Here is a 14,663-nt window from a genome sequence, read left to right on the forward strand (position 1 = left end):
TGGCCGTTCAACTGGCCTCTATGCATGTGTGGATGCCAGATGAGTGACAGAGCTGTGCTATTGCCACACATGGGCTGCTGGGAGGGGCCCTACCACAGCAGGAAGCTGCTTGGAGCAGAAGTCATGCTGGTAAGGACCTGTGCCTTTAAAAGTGAAGGCACAGGTCCTTACTAGCATGACCACCACTCCAAGCTGCTCCCCTGGCACCACCTCAAACTGCCAGACCAGTCTGTGGTTCGATTCGCAGTTTGGCGGACTGGTCCAAATTTGGACCACAGCTCAGCTTGCGGTCCATGCACATCCCTAGACTGTGCCTCTCATAATCCATATATTTAATTCTGGTAAACGTGCCTGTGGGGATGTGTCCCGGCAACCCAGCTGATTGGCTGGGTGGCAGATGCACCTGATTGGTCGATGCACATGCCAATGGCGGTGGCGGCCAGCCTGCTGGGACTCGCTGGCACTGGGAGACCAGTGGCGGGCTGCAGAACCAGTACTTGGTCCGGCCCAGCTGTGACACTGCGGTGACGGCGGCCAGTGGCGGGCCACAGAACTGGTACTCAGCCCAGTGGCGGGCCTGCAGGCCCGGCTGCGGCGGCAAGGCTGTGGTGATGGCGAGCCAGCCTGCTAGGACTGGCTGGCACTGGGAGGCAAGCGGCGGCCGCGGAAGCAAGTGGCAGGCCGCGGAGCCGGTACTTGGCCCAGCGGCGAGCCTGGCTCGCCCGTGGAGGCCAGGCAGTGGCGGGCCCGGCTCACCCGTGGAGGCCAGGCGGCGGTGGCAGGCCCAGCCTGCCCGTGGAGGCCAGGTGCCTGTGGCAGGCCGGGGCGGGAGGGAACCGGGCAGCAAAACTTCCCTGTTCACCACCCGGGAGGAGGAGCGGGGGCAGCAGGGCCCTTTTTGGCCGCCGGTAATTCAGAGGCTATTAGACTACAGTTAGGGGTCACTGAATCATCTCAAGAGACTTTTGCACCATGGATATGGTAATGAACTTACAAAGCAGAGTCCTGAACAGAGGGGAAACAAAAACTCAAAGCTGGTGTGGATTCTTGGCTATGTTTAGCCCCAAACCATAGTTCTATATTGCCTTAAAAAAAAAAAGTCAGGAAAACTCTTTAAACTGTTTGTAGTTATGGTATCTCCCATGCTTGATTTATTTGAGTAAGTGAGTCCTATAGTAGTAACACAAAGCTGCAGATGTATTATTGAATCAACTCACAAGTTTACAGGTTGACCATAACTACTGAACCTCTGCCCTTTAATTCAATGAAGCATGGATACATGGCATGAATAGCATACTTCAAGAAAAGATTTGGCCTACAAATGTTACATTTCAAGTAACTGATTTATTTCCCCCCAAGAGGCTAAAGAAAAATCAAGCTATCTTCCCAGCAGGTAATGAAATGATTTGAAAACATGAAACAGAAGTTAGTTCATCTCAAAAAGGGCATTCTCTTGCCATAAAGTCAGTAGCATCCAAGTGCTAGCTTAAATAGCAACAATTAATTAGAACAGGCCAAAACTCAATTTGTTAAAGCTGAATCTACCTACATTAGATATGATCTTGTCCGTCTACCCTTCATTGTTTTTCCTTCTAAGTGTTAAGTTCCAGTTAATGTAGTGTACAAAATAACACAGTTAGAATGCTGTTATCCTAATGAAGGGTTACAGAAGTTACTGCTTGAAGCTTCCTTTTCCATATTAATTAATCATTTCACAGTCTATTTGCTACTGTACTCAAAGTATTATTTCGAGTACCAAAGTGTTTCCAAGCAACTAGCATTCCGTTCTGCAGTACATACATACCAAATCCTGCATAGGCTTAGAGCCTTCATGGCACAAGGGGGTGGGTGGGGGAAGGCAGAACAGCTCTGTACATGTGTTAAGGTCTGCCAGAAGAGCTTAGTCCGGGGACTGGCTGCCTTTGGTGAACCAAGGCCTACAAAAAGCAAGACCGAACTTGACTAATAACCCCCAGCCACTATGTTAAGTGATGTATTTATAGTCATGCTGAAGCATCTTGGAGGGGTCCATGGATGGCAACAGCTTCAATCTCAACTCGTGCACCCTGCAAAGAAGATGTCAAAATAACTTCGTTAGAAGATCAGGATACGAGTCTTCATTTTAGATGCTCTGTTCCTTCCTCAGGTAGCTGATATGTAGCTTACAGCTTCCTCTAACACCCCGCCCCCACACTCCAAGCCTTTGGACAGAATGTGGTTCTGAACTTCAGTTCTCCTGGTCCATATCCAATTCTATGTCTACTACATTACGCAGGCCCCAAGAGCCAGATTACACATTCAAACAGAATCAGCTTATTCTGCACCACTTTGCTTTTTCTTTGCAGGGAGGGGGGACATTATAGTTTGAATACTTCCCATGGAAATAGGAATTTTGTAGCCATTGGAATGCATATGATGGAGTTCTTGACTATATCTCATCCACTGCAAGCGGGCAAAGCTGCCCCTTCCATTGTAAGAGAAATTCCATATGTAGGTCCCTTCTGTTTGCAGAGCTCCTGTGCTAACTCATGCCACTCAGTCTGATGTGGCCTACTGTTAATGGGATAGAGACTGCTCTGGGAAGTCCCACCATTAAGGTGGCATCAGAACAGTCATACTCTCAGATCTGCCTAATTGGGAGCCGATTGAGATCTTTGGTGCCAGCATCTTCCAACACCAATTATGACTCAGGGAGGAGATGCTGTTGTGCACGTAGGATTAGAACACTGGTTAATATACTGAAAAAAGTTACTCAAAGTAATCCCACTGAAATGAAAAAGTTAGGTAATTGGGTTTTGAAGAAAATGAGCCACCACTTACTTTTGGAAGAGCAACAACTTGGTAAGCTGCTCTGGCAGGGAAGTTACACTTGAAAACTGTATGAGAAAGATATTTCTATGAATATATTGACTATACCAAGTATGGATTTTATTTATTTGGACTGTACTACCCCCAAACAGGGTAGAATCAGAACTACCACCACCCCACTAATTACACACAAGGCTCTGTGTATTCTGTGTTGCACTATGCAAGCACAGAATTAAACACCTTGTGCTTAGAACATTCAGTGGTGGACATCCAAACCAACATTGTGCACATACAACTGGCGGCAGGATTTTCACTTTTCCCTGCGCAAGCCTCGGTGGGGGGGGGGAGCAGGGTTAGTAGCAAAGATTGTCCCTTCCCATTGCACGCACGTACACTTTTGGAAGGCAAAGGCAGTGGGAGGAGAGCACCTTTGAACTACAAATAATTTAATTTTAAGCAGATTTCCTCCATGCAGAATCACCATTCTGAATATCCTACTTGACATTAAAGAACTTACAAAGAAGAAGCTCACAGACACAGGGTTTGGTTAAACAAATACAATTGCAGAGTAACGACCATGCCCATAATTAGTGATCAGGCCTTCATTTCTCTGTGCCTTTCAAGCTCTCTGGCAAAGGCCATGTTTTGTACACGACTTAGCACACAGTTGGCAGTATGTGAATGCCATTCAGCACCAACCGTACTTACACTGCTTGTAGATTTCATTGACATCATCAAAGTCCTTCATGTCAGCCATCAGAACAGTAGTCTTTACCACTGGAAGTTACAAAAATCAGAAATAAAGGAGTTTCAAATGATAAAGCTGTAAAAATGTTTTGGTATGTCTTATGCATGTCGACTTAGATGTTTGGTTTTATACCATCAGGAAACAAAATAAGTTTGGAGCAATATTGGAAGACTGGGGGAAATGGCTAAATCAGTTCCTAATTTTCCCCAAGGTGACCCAGCAATGGGAATATATATTTGGGGCACATTTTTCTGCTCCCAGATCTGTATGTGGAAACCCTCTTAAGTCGCTTGTGCTTTATTGTCCCCAAAAACCACTCCTACAAACACATAATCAATACACCCAACAATCCATTAAACTCTAGAGACTTCTCATAGCTATAGACAACAAGCACAATGGTATTCTGGAACTTACTCTAGCATCTCAATCCTGCCTCCAAATATTCAGGTTCCGTCTTAATGAAACAGACCCCTCAACACTTCTGAGATATACCACACCCATTCCCTTTTCAGACTCATCCACTTATGATTTCCGAGCCATTCATTTGTTTATAAAATTTATATCCTGCTTTTCTTTCACTAAACCCAATGCGACTAACAAAACAAAAAATAATATATGTCAAGCATTCCTAAAACTATCAATCCATTAAAAAAATCCCGTTTCCTTATTCTCAAACCATTTCCCAAATTTCAAATTCCTCCAGATTGGGGCCTTGCCATTATAGTCCATATTTTCAAGAAGGGTTGTAGAGTGGATCCGGCCAATTACAGACCAGTAAGCCTTCTAAACATAATTAGTTAGTTATATACTAAACATCTTTGTCTTAAACTATGTGAATGGTTAGATCAGGAAAGCTATTTAGAAGATGAACAGGCCGGCTTTAGATATGGCAGATCAACCATAGATCACGGTCTAATTTTGCGTTATTTAATTGAGAAATGTGCGATCTGCAAAAGGTTCACTCTTTGCTGCTTTCGTTGATTTTAAAGCTGCCTTTGATACTATTTCTAGGGGGCATCTATGGTAAAAACTTGCTAGTACTACAATTGACAAACGTTTATTGCTTCTGATCATTAAGCTTCATGAGAATACAAGTCTCCGAGTGAGATTTAGTCATGAGGGTCATCTGTCAAACGTAATTCCTACACAGAAAGGTGTGGGACAGGGATGCCTATTGGCCCCCTTTTTATTTAATATTTATATCAACTCTCTCATAAAACGACTTCAGAATATAGACAATCATGCTCCAAAACTAGCTGGGGAAAAGCTGCCAATTCTTATGTATGGAAATGACGCTGTAATTTTATCATAGGCTAAGGTTGGACTAAAGCGGGCTTTAGGAATTTTGGCCCTACATTTTGAGGAAGAGCATTCAACCATCAACTATACCAAAACTAAAATAAGGTGTTTTAACAATAGGTTTAAAAACTCTTCTTGGCAGATTGATGGTCACAAAATTGATCAGGTGAAATGTTTTAAGTATTTGGGTGTAGTCTTTCAATACAATGGGAAGTTGACTGCTCATATTCAATCAGTAGTTGATTCTGCTCAAAGGAGCACTACAGCTATACTTAGATTTTATAGAACCAGAAGTGGAGGCTTTATTCCTGCGGCCATTAGGCTGTTTATAGCTAAATCCCTAACACAACTTACTTATGGAGCACAATTGGGCCCTTATAACAACTTTACTGTGTTAGAAAGAATTCAATCTGGCTCTCTTAGAGCCTTGTTTAATACCCTTAAATGTACTGCTAATGCAGTACTCCGGCAAGAGGCATGGCTATTAAAGGTGGATAGCAGGACCTGGAGGATTATCATCAACTACTGGCTGAAATTTTTTTTACAGCCGGTAGGTCTAATACCTCAGTCACCCCTCAGCCTGCTTGGTCTGCGGGGATAATTAATAAATTACTCACGTTAGGTTTAGACCCCGAACATCTGTTGGAGCTGGGATTCAAGAGAGCAAAATCTCTGGTATACTAACATCTTACTGCTATTGAGTTACAGAATGAGACTGCTTTCCTCCCAAACTCTTATAGGACTTTTAAGTCACGGCCAGGAATTGCTGCTGCTCCATATTTATAATCTAAATTCTGTTGGGCCTTCTCTAGGGCTCACTTTAATGCTTTACTGTCAGTTTTGCTCAGAGGGAGATTCCAGCACTGGCCTATAGAGGCCCATTTATGTCCCTGTAATGCTAATGAGATTGAGTCGGTTATTATTATTATTCAGGTTTTTAGTTAAAAACAATATATTTTATTGGTTTTATTGTTGGTTTTATTTGTTTTCTGTATTATTTATTTAATACATTTATATACTGCCCATTACAAAAGTCTCTAGGTGGTTCACAAACAAAGAAAAACAGCCAAAAATTTTAGAACCAACATATACAAAATACAGTTTAAATCAATGTCAGTAAAAATTCAGCTACAAACCTGGCTGAACAGGGAAGAAGCAGTGCTTTTTTGTCATAGGAAGGTTCAACTTACAACTCTTCTGTTAGATACAAGCAACATCAACAGGAAATGTGTTCCATAGCTCCAGATCAATGATAAAAGTTGCCACCAAGCAAACTGACTGCACCCTCAGATGAACCTCCTTTGATGAACTTAATAGGCCCCAGGTTTCATAACGTAGAAGGTGTTCGCTTAAATACCAGGGCCATTTAGGGCTTATGTCTAAAAGCATATATAAACTGCCCAGAGATGACTATATGAGGCAGATTATAAAACAAACACAAACACAAACAAATTAGAAGCATAGAATTTGTGAGGGGGGCAATTAATGCACAAAGATAAAGTAAAAGAAAATCCTACCATTTTTGTCTGCAAGTATCTAGCAAGATGTCTGCTATTGCCATTTCCCTGGTGCAACAATAATATTCCCTGCTGTGTCACCTGGAGAACAGCTTAGTGATACAGAGCAGCGATCACTGATGGGTCAGCTCACTGGCAGCACAGATAATCTAAATTAACTTAATAATTAATTTAATGTAACAAATTAATTTAGACATTCATGTGAAGAACAGACATATCCTTTCAAAAGGAGAAGGTGAAGTTCTAGAAACCTTCAAAACCTTAAAACTACAGAATAGGAGCCCAGCAAGTTGTTTGTATCAAACAGAAGAGTTGTAAGTTGAACACTTCTGTGACCAAAATAAGAGACAGCACCTGAAAGACCTGGGAACTTGTGCCACAGTGTGAAGCTGGAATGGTCTTGGTTCCAGTGCTGCAGATATTCACATGATAGCATCTCTGCTATTCTTTTTCCACTCTCTTTTCACCTCCAAATATAAAGTAATATTCCCAAAGTGACTTGTTTTAGAATAGGCTTACTCACCATTATGGTAGTCACAGCCTGCAGCTTTCAAAATTTCTCCAATATTTTGAAGGGCCTAATGAGGAAAACACACCAATGAGTTTCAGTTATTTAGTTGGATTTGTCCATCCCTAGAGCTCATGGCCAGTACCAGTATATACAAAGAGATATTGGGAAAACACACATATACAAACCCCAGCAACCTATAATTTAGCAAAGGCTAAGACACCAAAGTTGTGATTAAGCTCCATTAAAACCAATGGAACAATTTAGACACAATCAGTTCCATAAATTTCAATGGAAGTTAAGTGCAACTAACTTCCGCTGGACTGGGGCCCCAGCATGCAAGCATCGATGAATGAATGGCAACTGCTTTTGTTGCACTGCCCCCTCCAGGGCATATTTTACACAGTGGCTCACTATGCTCTGCTCAGCACTACAGCACACAATTGGGAATACAAAAAGTTGTTCTGAAAAAGACAGGTACCTCCCTACCCAATATAATTTCCTGTGCAGTACACTCTAGCAGCTATGTGGCTGTAAGCTGATGTATTCTGTCCATGTGGAGAGGCATGCTGAAACTGTACACCTGGCCCCTGAACTGAGCCTTATGGATATGGCCTTAAACACTTAAGGCATGCTGCACCAATGATCACATCAGATCCACTATTTGGTTATGGCTCACCTGTTTTGCCTGTTCCTTTGCTCCTCCAGGTACAAGTTGCCCATTTGAAGGATCCATGCCTAGCTGTCCTGCAATATACATGGTCCGGTCTACCAACACTGCTTGACTAATATTCAATGATACAGTTCAGAGAGAGAGAGAGAGAGAGAGAGAGAGATTGATTGATTTTACCATCTTAGTTATTTTAAAGCTTGGTTTGATTTCCTAAAGATTTGCCATCCATAATGTAGAAACAATTTATCCAGCACTTAAGAAATCCTGATAAATAGTCACAAGCTGCTTCCCCAATGCAGGATTACTACCTGGAAAACACAACTTGGAGTTAAGCAGCCCCCCCCCCCCATGGCATTCCTCTTAAGATGCTACCGGCCACCTAGGTTCAGCCCTAAGTGAGACGTTTGGAACTTGCAGGGAAAAGTTAGGTTGAAAGGTTGTAATTAATCAGGTTACAATTTGCAACGCCAATGCTTTTTCCAAGCCAATTAAAGAAATGATGTTGCAATACATTTATTTAATCACTAATCATAAAAATGGCAGGTCTTAGCAGCACACCCATGACACAAATAATTTGCTAACATGTAGCTTCCTGGTAATTTATATTGGATGATGTGTCACAGAACTTTACAGGAGTCTTGGAATTTATTACACACTGGTTCACTTGGGGCATGCAGATACCAACACTAGGAGTAAATTGGCAAGCTTTCAAACAAGCTTAAATGAGCCTAGGACCAAGCTTTCTGCTATCCTTGGCAGAACATTGTATTAAAAATTAGAGTAGTCAATTAAAACAAATTGGTAAATAAAGCCAAATGTATGTAGCAAAAGGATAAGAATCTCATTAGCTGACAATTAAATAGGCTCGGGCTTACGCTAGATGTGGTGTCCCCCACCCTCCATCGGAAAAACAAGCAGTATTCTCCCATCCTTTGTCACTGACCTTACAATACAGTATTCAAAGATTTTTTGTTGTTCGTGTTTGCAAAGGATGCCTTCTCTTTTCAGGATCAAACAAGACCTCACCATTTTGGTGTGGGATATCCCATACTGGGTGTATTGGAAAGCGACATGGACAATGGCCTCCTTCTCCATATGTATGTGGCTGGTCAACAAGATCTTCATTGGAGATCTTGCCCCAGATGTGCTGCTATTGGGAGTAATGAGGTGGCTACCAGGGACTAGAGCTTGGTGGCAGTGCCCCAATTGTGGAATGGCCTCCCCAGAAACATTAGTGTGGTATACTCACTTCTATCACTTTGCAAATTTACAGGTTTTTATTTGCCCAAGCTTTGGCAAATGAGAACAAGAACTGTTGCTTTATTGCTGCTGAGATACATATAAACTTCACAGTTTTTATGAGATTTTAGTATAGATTGTGTTTTTCTTTGTAAGCTGCCTCAAAAACCTGTTTTTGGGGAAAGGGAGGGATATAAATATTTAGAATAATTAACGTTTCTGGCTGCATATGCAGTTTGTTGCAGGACTGAGCCTCTGAAACTACTCTGTCTCTTCTCATACATTTACTCAGCATCTAGTACCTAGAAGCAAGATAGCAGAACCATCAGTTGTACAGAAGTAAGAACATGCCTTTACAGAGTTACACATGCAAATAGCAACACCTAAGACTACACATGATATTAAACCTATCATTAATAGATGTGCTTAAACCAGGAAGTACACAGCAAGAGCTGCTTTTATTAAAAAAAACAAAACAAAAACCCACCAAACAACTGCAAGAGGCCCCATCTGGATTAGTACCATGACATGTAGGGTAGCACTTTCCTTCTGAGTCACCGTTCTGCCCCAGATCACCCCCTCCTGAAGTGGCTCTTTGCAATAATTTGCTGCACATAGTTGCTTCAGGGGGCAGGATTTTTGGTGAGAAAACAGTGCAGCAGCCAGTGCTTAACTCTCCTTCCCCATGACCTTGATTCAGATGGGATCCCTACCACCACGAGCAGTTTTGATGGTGGTCTGTTTTGGTTTTTTTAACATAAAAGCAACACTTCTGGTGTAAACCCATCTATTAATGACAGGCTTAACGTCATGTGTAGTTTGGTCTTTTGTGCAATATGGAAACCCCTTGGCAACTTGCTTGATCCAAAGCTGAGCAGGTACATGTGTGCAAAACAGAATCTACAATATTACAGAAACCAGGGTCAAATTGCAGTTCATATTGTTGGGAAGGGGAATATCTTTGCACCATTAAACCAACAGGTAAAGGTCCAGACTCTGAAAAACATTTTCTTCAAGAATAATTATATCAGCAGCAGCAGCTTACTCAGGCTCTTGTCATGATGAGAGACTCTAAGGTTTGGTTTTTCCCCATTGCATTTTTTAACAGTGACTGTTTTTTAATCTAATCTTTTAATTATTTTTAATTTAATTTATGGATTATTTAATTAATCCATAGAGTCCTCATTAACTGAATGAATGAATGAATGAATGAATGAAAGAAAAGTGCAGTAACAGCAAACTTCAATGGACTCTGACTCAATGGGCTGATTACAACTATGAAAGCACTTTCTACTTTAGGATTTCAAGAAGCTTTACGTATATTAAAAATAATCGTAGTTTAAGAGATGAACAAACAAGTTCCTCATCCTTGAACACAGGAATGAATGCCGGACAGGGGTGTCAACCACAGTACTGAAGAGGCATGCAGTTTTATGGGCTGCTTAAGAAAGGAATATAAGAAGAGTTGCATCAAAAGTTACAACAAATCAGGTATTTCTGTCAAAAGGATTCAGTTGTATTATATGCAAGTTTATAAATTAGAGATGCTGAATCAGTGTTACATTCTCACTAATTTCAAGACAAGGTTTTATAGAAAACCTCACCTTTCAATCCACTGATCAAGCAGTATTTCATCCTGGATACTATATATTCACTTCAAATTTCTAGAATGGTCCCTGAACTACAGGGCAAGGATAATATAAAATAGAAGAGACTAAAAAAACTAAAAAGGCTCAGGAAGATATATAAAAGTATCAGGGCAACTGATTCCTATGAAACATTAAATCTGTGCATTTTTGAAGAATTTGTTTTATGAGCTATGATCAGAGAATCTACATACTTATGTAAGAGATGCCAAACAGTCTAGCACTGTAATTATCCAGTTTTGGTTTTTCCACAGACAAGAGATTTTGCAACAAAAGCATTTATTAATGAATGGCATAACTTATTAACCACATGTACATTGTTTGTACTATACACCAATGCAGGAATTTGTGGTCAAACACATATTATATATACATGCCTAGTTTTAAAGTTAGCAGAGGCCCCAAATGGGAATGAAATCTCTTTTGCATAATAGATAGATACACGCACATAAGAGATTCCTTGTTATAAGCGGCGGGGTGTGTGTGTAGTATCACACCTCTTGCAATTTGTGGCCAAACTCAATTTTTAAAATATATTTGTCACTTAAACAGTCAGTCTTCCAATCTGTAAAAAACGTAGACACATGACATATGCAGTGGGAAGTAGGAGAAGGGGGTGAGAGAAAGAATGAGCCCCATCATGTTTAGGGGATGGGCAAGCAAGTGTAATGTGTGAAATTTTCTAATTACATAGTAGCCTTTTCCAGGATTGAGCAGTTATCACTGTGACTTACTTTGCTATACCTTCTTAATTCGTTAGAAATTTTGTCTGTCCAGAAGGCACCCTATTACACATTGAAAGTGACTTTGAAATCTGTTTTTAGCAATTTTAATAGATTTCTTAGAAGTTAACAGCAGTAAGTTACCACTCACAGGTCTATATGTTCTGTACAAACTCTAATCTTTTCTGCTACAACTGGAATCACTAAAATAATAAAAGTATTACTTCAAATGATTTTTTAAAAAAATGATAAAAGAACCCCCAACACTTCTTCTCTCTTAGTTTCTGGGACTGCAACATATACATTTAGAAACCCAAATTGATATTCTTTCATTAGTTTGGAAAACCTTGTAATTTTTAATAGGCCTTAAGTCCACAGCAACTTAAAGGAAAACCTAACTGAGACAAGGGCTGCTAAAAATTACTCATTAACCATGGATTTCAAGTTGTTGAGTAACTCAGAGATTATTCTGTCAAACACGTAAAGTAAGAGATGTTGCATTAAAAAGTCACTGTATATAAACTACCAGTAGCTTTTCACTTTTGTTGCAATGCACAACAGTTCTGGTTTTAAAACAGCAAACAACAACAAACCCCCCCCCCCCCGCCACCCACACACACAAGCAAAGGATTCATATCCCAGTCAGGAGAGAAGTCACAAGAAAGCAAAAACATCACACACTGGGATCATCAGGAACATCTATCACAGTTTTTAAATTCCAGAGCACAGGTGCTTAACTTGGGGTTCATGGGCCCCCTGGGGTTGGTGTAGGTAGTCGGTGAAAAATGTTTGCTGCACTCAATTTGATTTGTTTCTTGTGCACAGAATAAAGTTGTTTAAAATAACTACCCTGAGCACTTACTTTTAATTCCAATTTTGACTTGAGTCAGTCTTGTGAACATCTATATATTTAATTCTCCTGGGTGTGCCTTGGGATGTGCGTCCCCGGCGCCCAGCTGATTGGCTGGGCGGCGGAGGCGCCTGATTGGCTGATGCACACCCAGGAAGATTGGTTGCCGTGGCAGCTGCAGGCCCAGCCATGGAGTCCAGGAGCCGTGGCGGGTCCAGCTGGGAAGTGCAGGGGAGAAGTGGTGGTGGGGAGGAGAGGCGGCTGTGCCCGGCATGGAGACTGGGAAGCGGAGACTGGGGCAGAAGGTGGGGGTGGGGAGAGTGGTAACCGCCGGCTCTGTGCGGGGTCAGCTAGTATATGATAAATGGAGTGATGGATCCTTGGAGTGGGATATACACTTGAGGATCTGAGCAGTCTGCAGGTGTAAAAATGGGACAACAATTAAATGTAAAGAAGACTAAACTAATGACAATGGGTACAGCAAACAGCCTCAGAATTGACAATGAAGACACTGAAGTGGTGGATAGCTTCTGCCTTTCAGGATCGGCCATCAACAGTAAAGGATCCAGCAGTCAAGAAATACGCCGCAGACTAGCACTTGGTAGGGTTGCAACGAAGGCCTTGGAAAAGCTGTTTTGATGCCGTGACATGTCTACACCTACAAAGATTAGGATTGTTTAGACAATGATTTTCCCCGTGACACTCTATGGATGCAAAACTCTATGGACTTTGAAGAAGCAAGATAGAAAAAGGATTGATGCTTTTGAATTTTGGTGTTGGAGAAGACTTTTGAGGATACCATGGAAAGCCAGGAAAACAAACAAATGTATCATAGAACAAGTCAATCCAGAATTTTCACTCGAGGAACAAATGACCAAGCTCAAATTATCATACTTGGGTCACATTATGTGAAGGCCCAGCTCTCTTGAGAAGTCTATAATGCTGGGGAAGGTTGAAGGAAAGAGAAGAGGATGACCAACAGCAAGGTGGATGAACTCGATTACAACAGCAATGAATGCACCACTGAGAGACCTTAAAGGCCAAGTTGAAGACAGATCATCCTGGAGATAATCTATCTATGTGGTCGCTATGTGGTCAACACCAACTTGATGCACTTAATTTACACAATACCTTTCAACAACAGAAGTTCTCAAAGCAATCTACACAGTAAAAATGACCAATAAACAAAACATCAAAGAGCCATATGGCACTTCAAAGACTAAACCATCTATTGCAAGAGAGGCCTTTGTGGAAAGTGACGTTCCAATTTGATGTGTTTAGAAAACCAAAGCAACTCCATTTTACTTAGAATACCTCATTCTGACTTAAAGTAACCCCAGCCCAGCTCAGGGACATCACGGCCTCTCATGATCAACATCATTATCTCTCTCCACTAAATTGTATCTAAGAAACTTGGTTCTCACAAGGTTCTCACTGTTCTTTGCTGACAGTTAAGAAAACAGGATCTAACCAAATAAGGAGTAATCACCAGATGAAAAATGAATCATTCGCATGCGTACTAGATACTTAGTCCACCATTTTGTTGTCACGTATACTGTGTCTAGGGCGTCAGCATCATTCAGATTGTTTGTATAAATGTAAGATGCACCTGTAACCAAACTGTAATCAGTTTGAGAGCGTAAGCCGTGATTACCTATTGCTAAACTGCAGTAGCAATAAAAAGCCTCTAAATGATTCCCACTGAGTCTGTTTGATTGGCTAAAAGGCGGACCCAGGGACGAACCTAATTCACATCAACTTCATTTGATGCATCTGACTCAGAGAAATGTAGTCCACACAAGAGTGTTTGCAACAATAAACAGGCTAGTCTTGGATGCCCCAGGCCTCTTTGGTTTTGCTTCTACAGACTAACACAGCTACTTCTCTGGAATTTAAATAAGGTAAAGGTAAAGTGTGCCATCGAGTCGGTGTCAACTCCTGTGGCTGTCTTTGGTTGGTGGATATACAGCGTTTAAGCTACTCATGAGTAGTTCCACTGAAGTTAATGGGACAAGTTGGTCATTTCTAACTTATTATTTTCAGTAGAACTACTCATGTGTATAATCCACCTAATGGCACAGCAGGGAAATGGTTTGACTACCAAGCCAGAGGTTGCTGGTTCGAATCACCACTGGTATGTTTCCCAGACTATGGGAAAACCCCTCCTGTACTCTACCAAAGACAAGCACAGGTGGTGGTCTGTGGTCGCCAGGAATCGACACCGACCCGACGATGCAACTTTACCTTACTCACGTGCACCAGCAGTCACCTGTTTATTACAATGCTACTCCAAACTGGTCGGCTCCAAACATGTTTATTCTAGTACTCTCTCAGCTCACTAGTCCCTCTTTGTTAGTTCGCATCTGCTGGTCCCCATTCTCACGTTCACCGCACCTGTAGGGGCCCATGGCAGCCGGAGCCTTAGCGGTGCTGATAATTTTCTTCACTAAAGTGGCCATGGCGAAAGCAGCAGCTGCTCTTGAATTTTGTTCCTTCTGAACTGCTAAGCATCAAGCATACAACACAGCTCTTCCAGCTCACTCAACAGGCACTGGCAGGCAGCGCCCGCCCCTCCTACCTCTCATAGGGGTAGCCTGAGAGCCCCAACGCCCCGCCCCTATTTGCCTAATAGGCCTCCAAACTGCGCGGGGCT

General features: G+C 41.8%; 1 protein-coding gene across 1 annotated transcript; it reads right to left on the reverse strand.

Annotated features, from left to right (window-relative positions):
* Nucleotides 1–1,228: 1,228 nt before the first annotated feature.
* On the reverse strand, nt 1,229–14,582 carry RIDA (reactive intermediate imine deaminase A homolog). Its single transcript, XM_053249805.1, has 6 exons — nt 14,405–14,582; nt 7,560–7,665; nt 6,896–6,950; nt 3,517–3,585; nt 2,821–2,876; nt 1,229–2,066 (listed from the first exon to the last, which is right to left on the reverse strand). Exons 1-6 carry the CDS (start codon nt 14,467–14,469, stop codon nt 2,004–2,006), a joined length of 414 nt encoding a protein of 137 aa, XP_053105780.1. The 5' UTR covers nt 14,470–14,582; the 3' UTR covers nt 1,229–2,003.
* Nucleotides 14,583–14,663: the final 81 nt, after the last annotated feature.

Source organism: Hemicordylus capensis, chromosome 4 (genome assembly GCF_027244095.1).
Source record: "Hemicordylus capensis ecotype Gifberg chromosome 4, rHemCap1.1.pri, whole genome shotgun sequence".
Taxonomy (NCBI): domain Eukaryota; kingdom Metazoa; phylum Chordata; class Lepidosauria; order Squamata; family Cordylidae; genus Hemicordylus; species Hemicordylus capensis.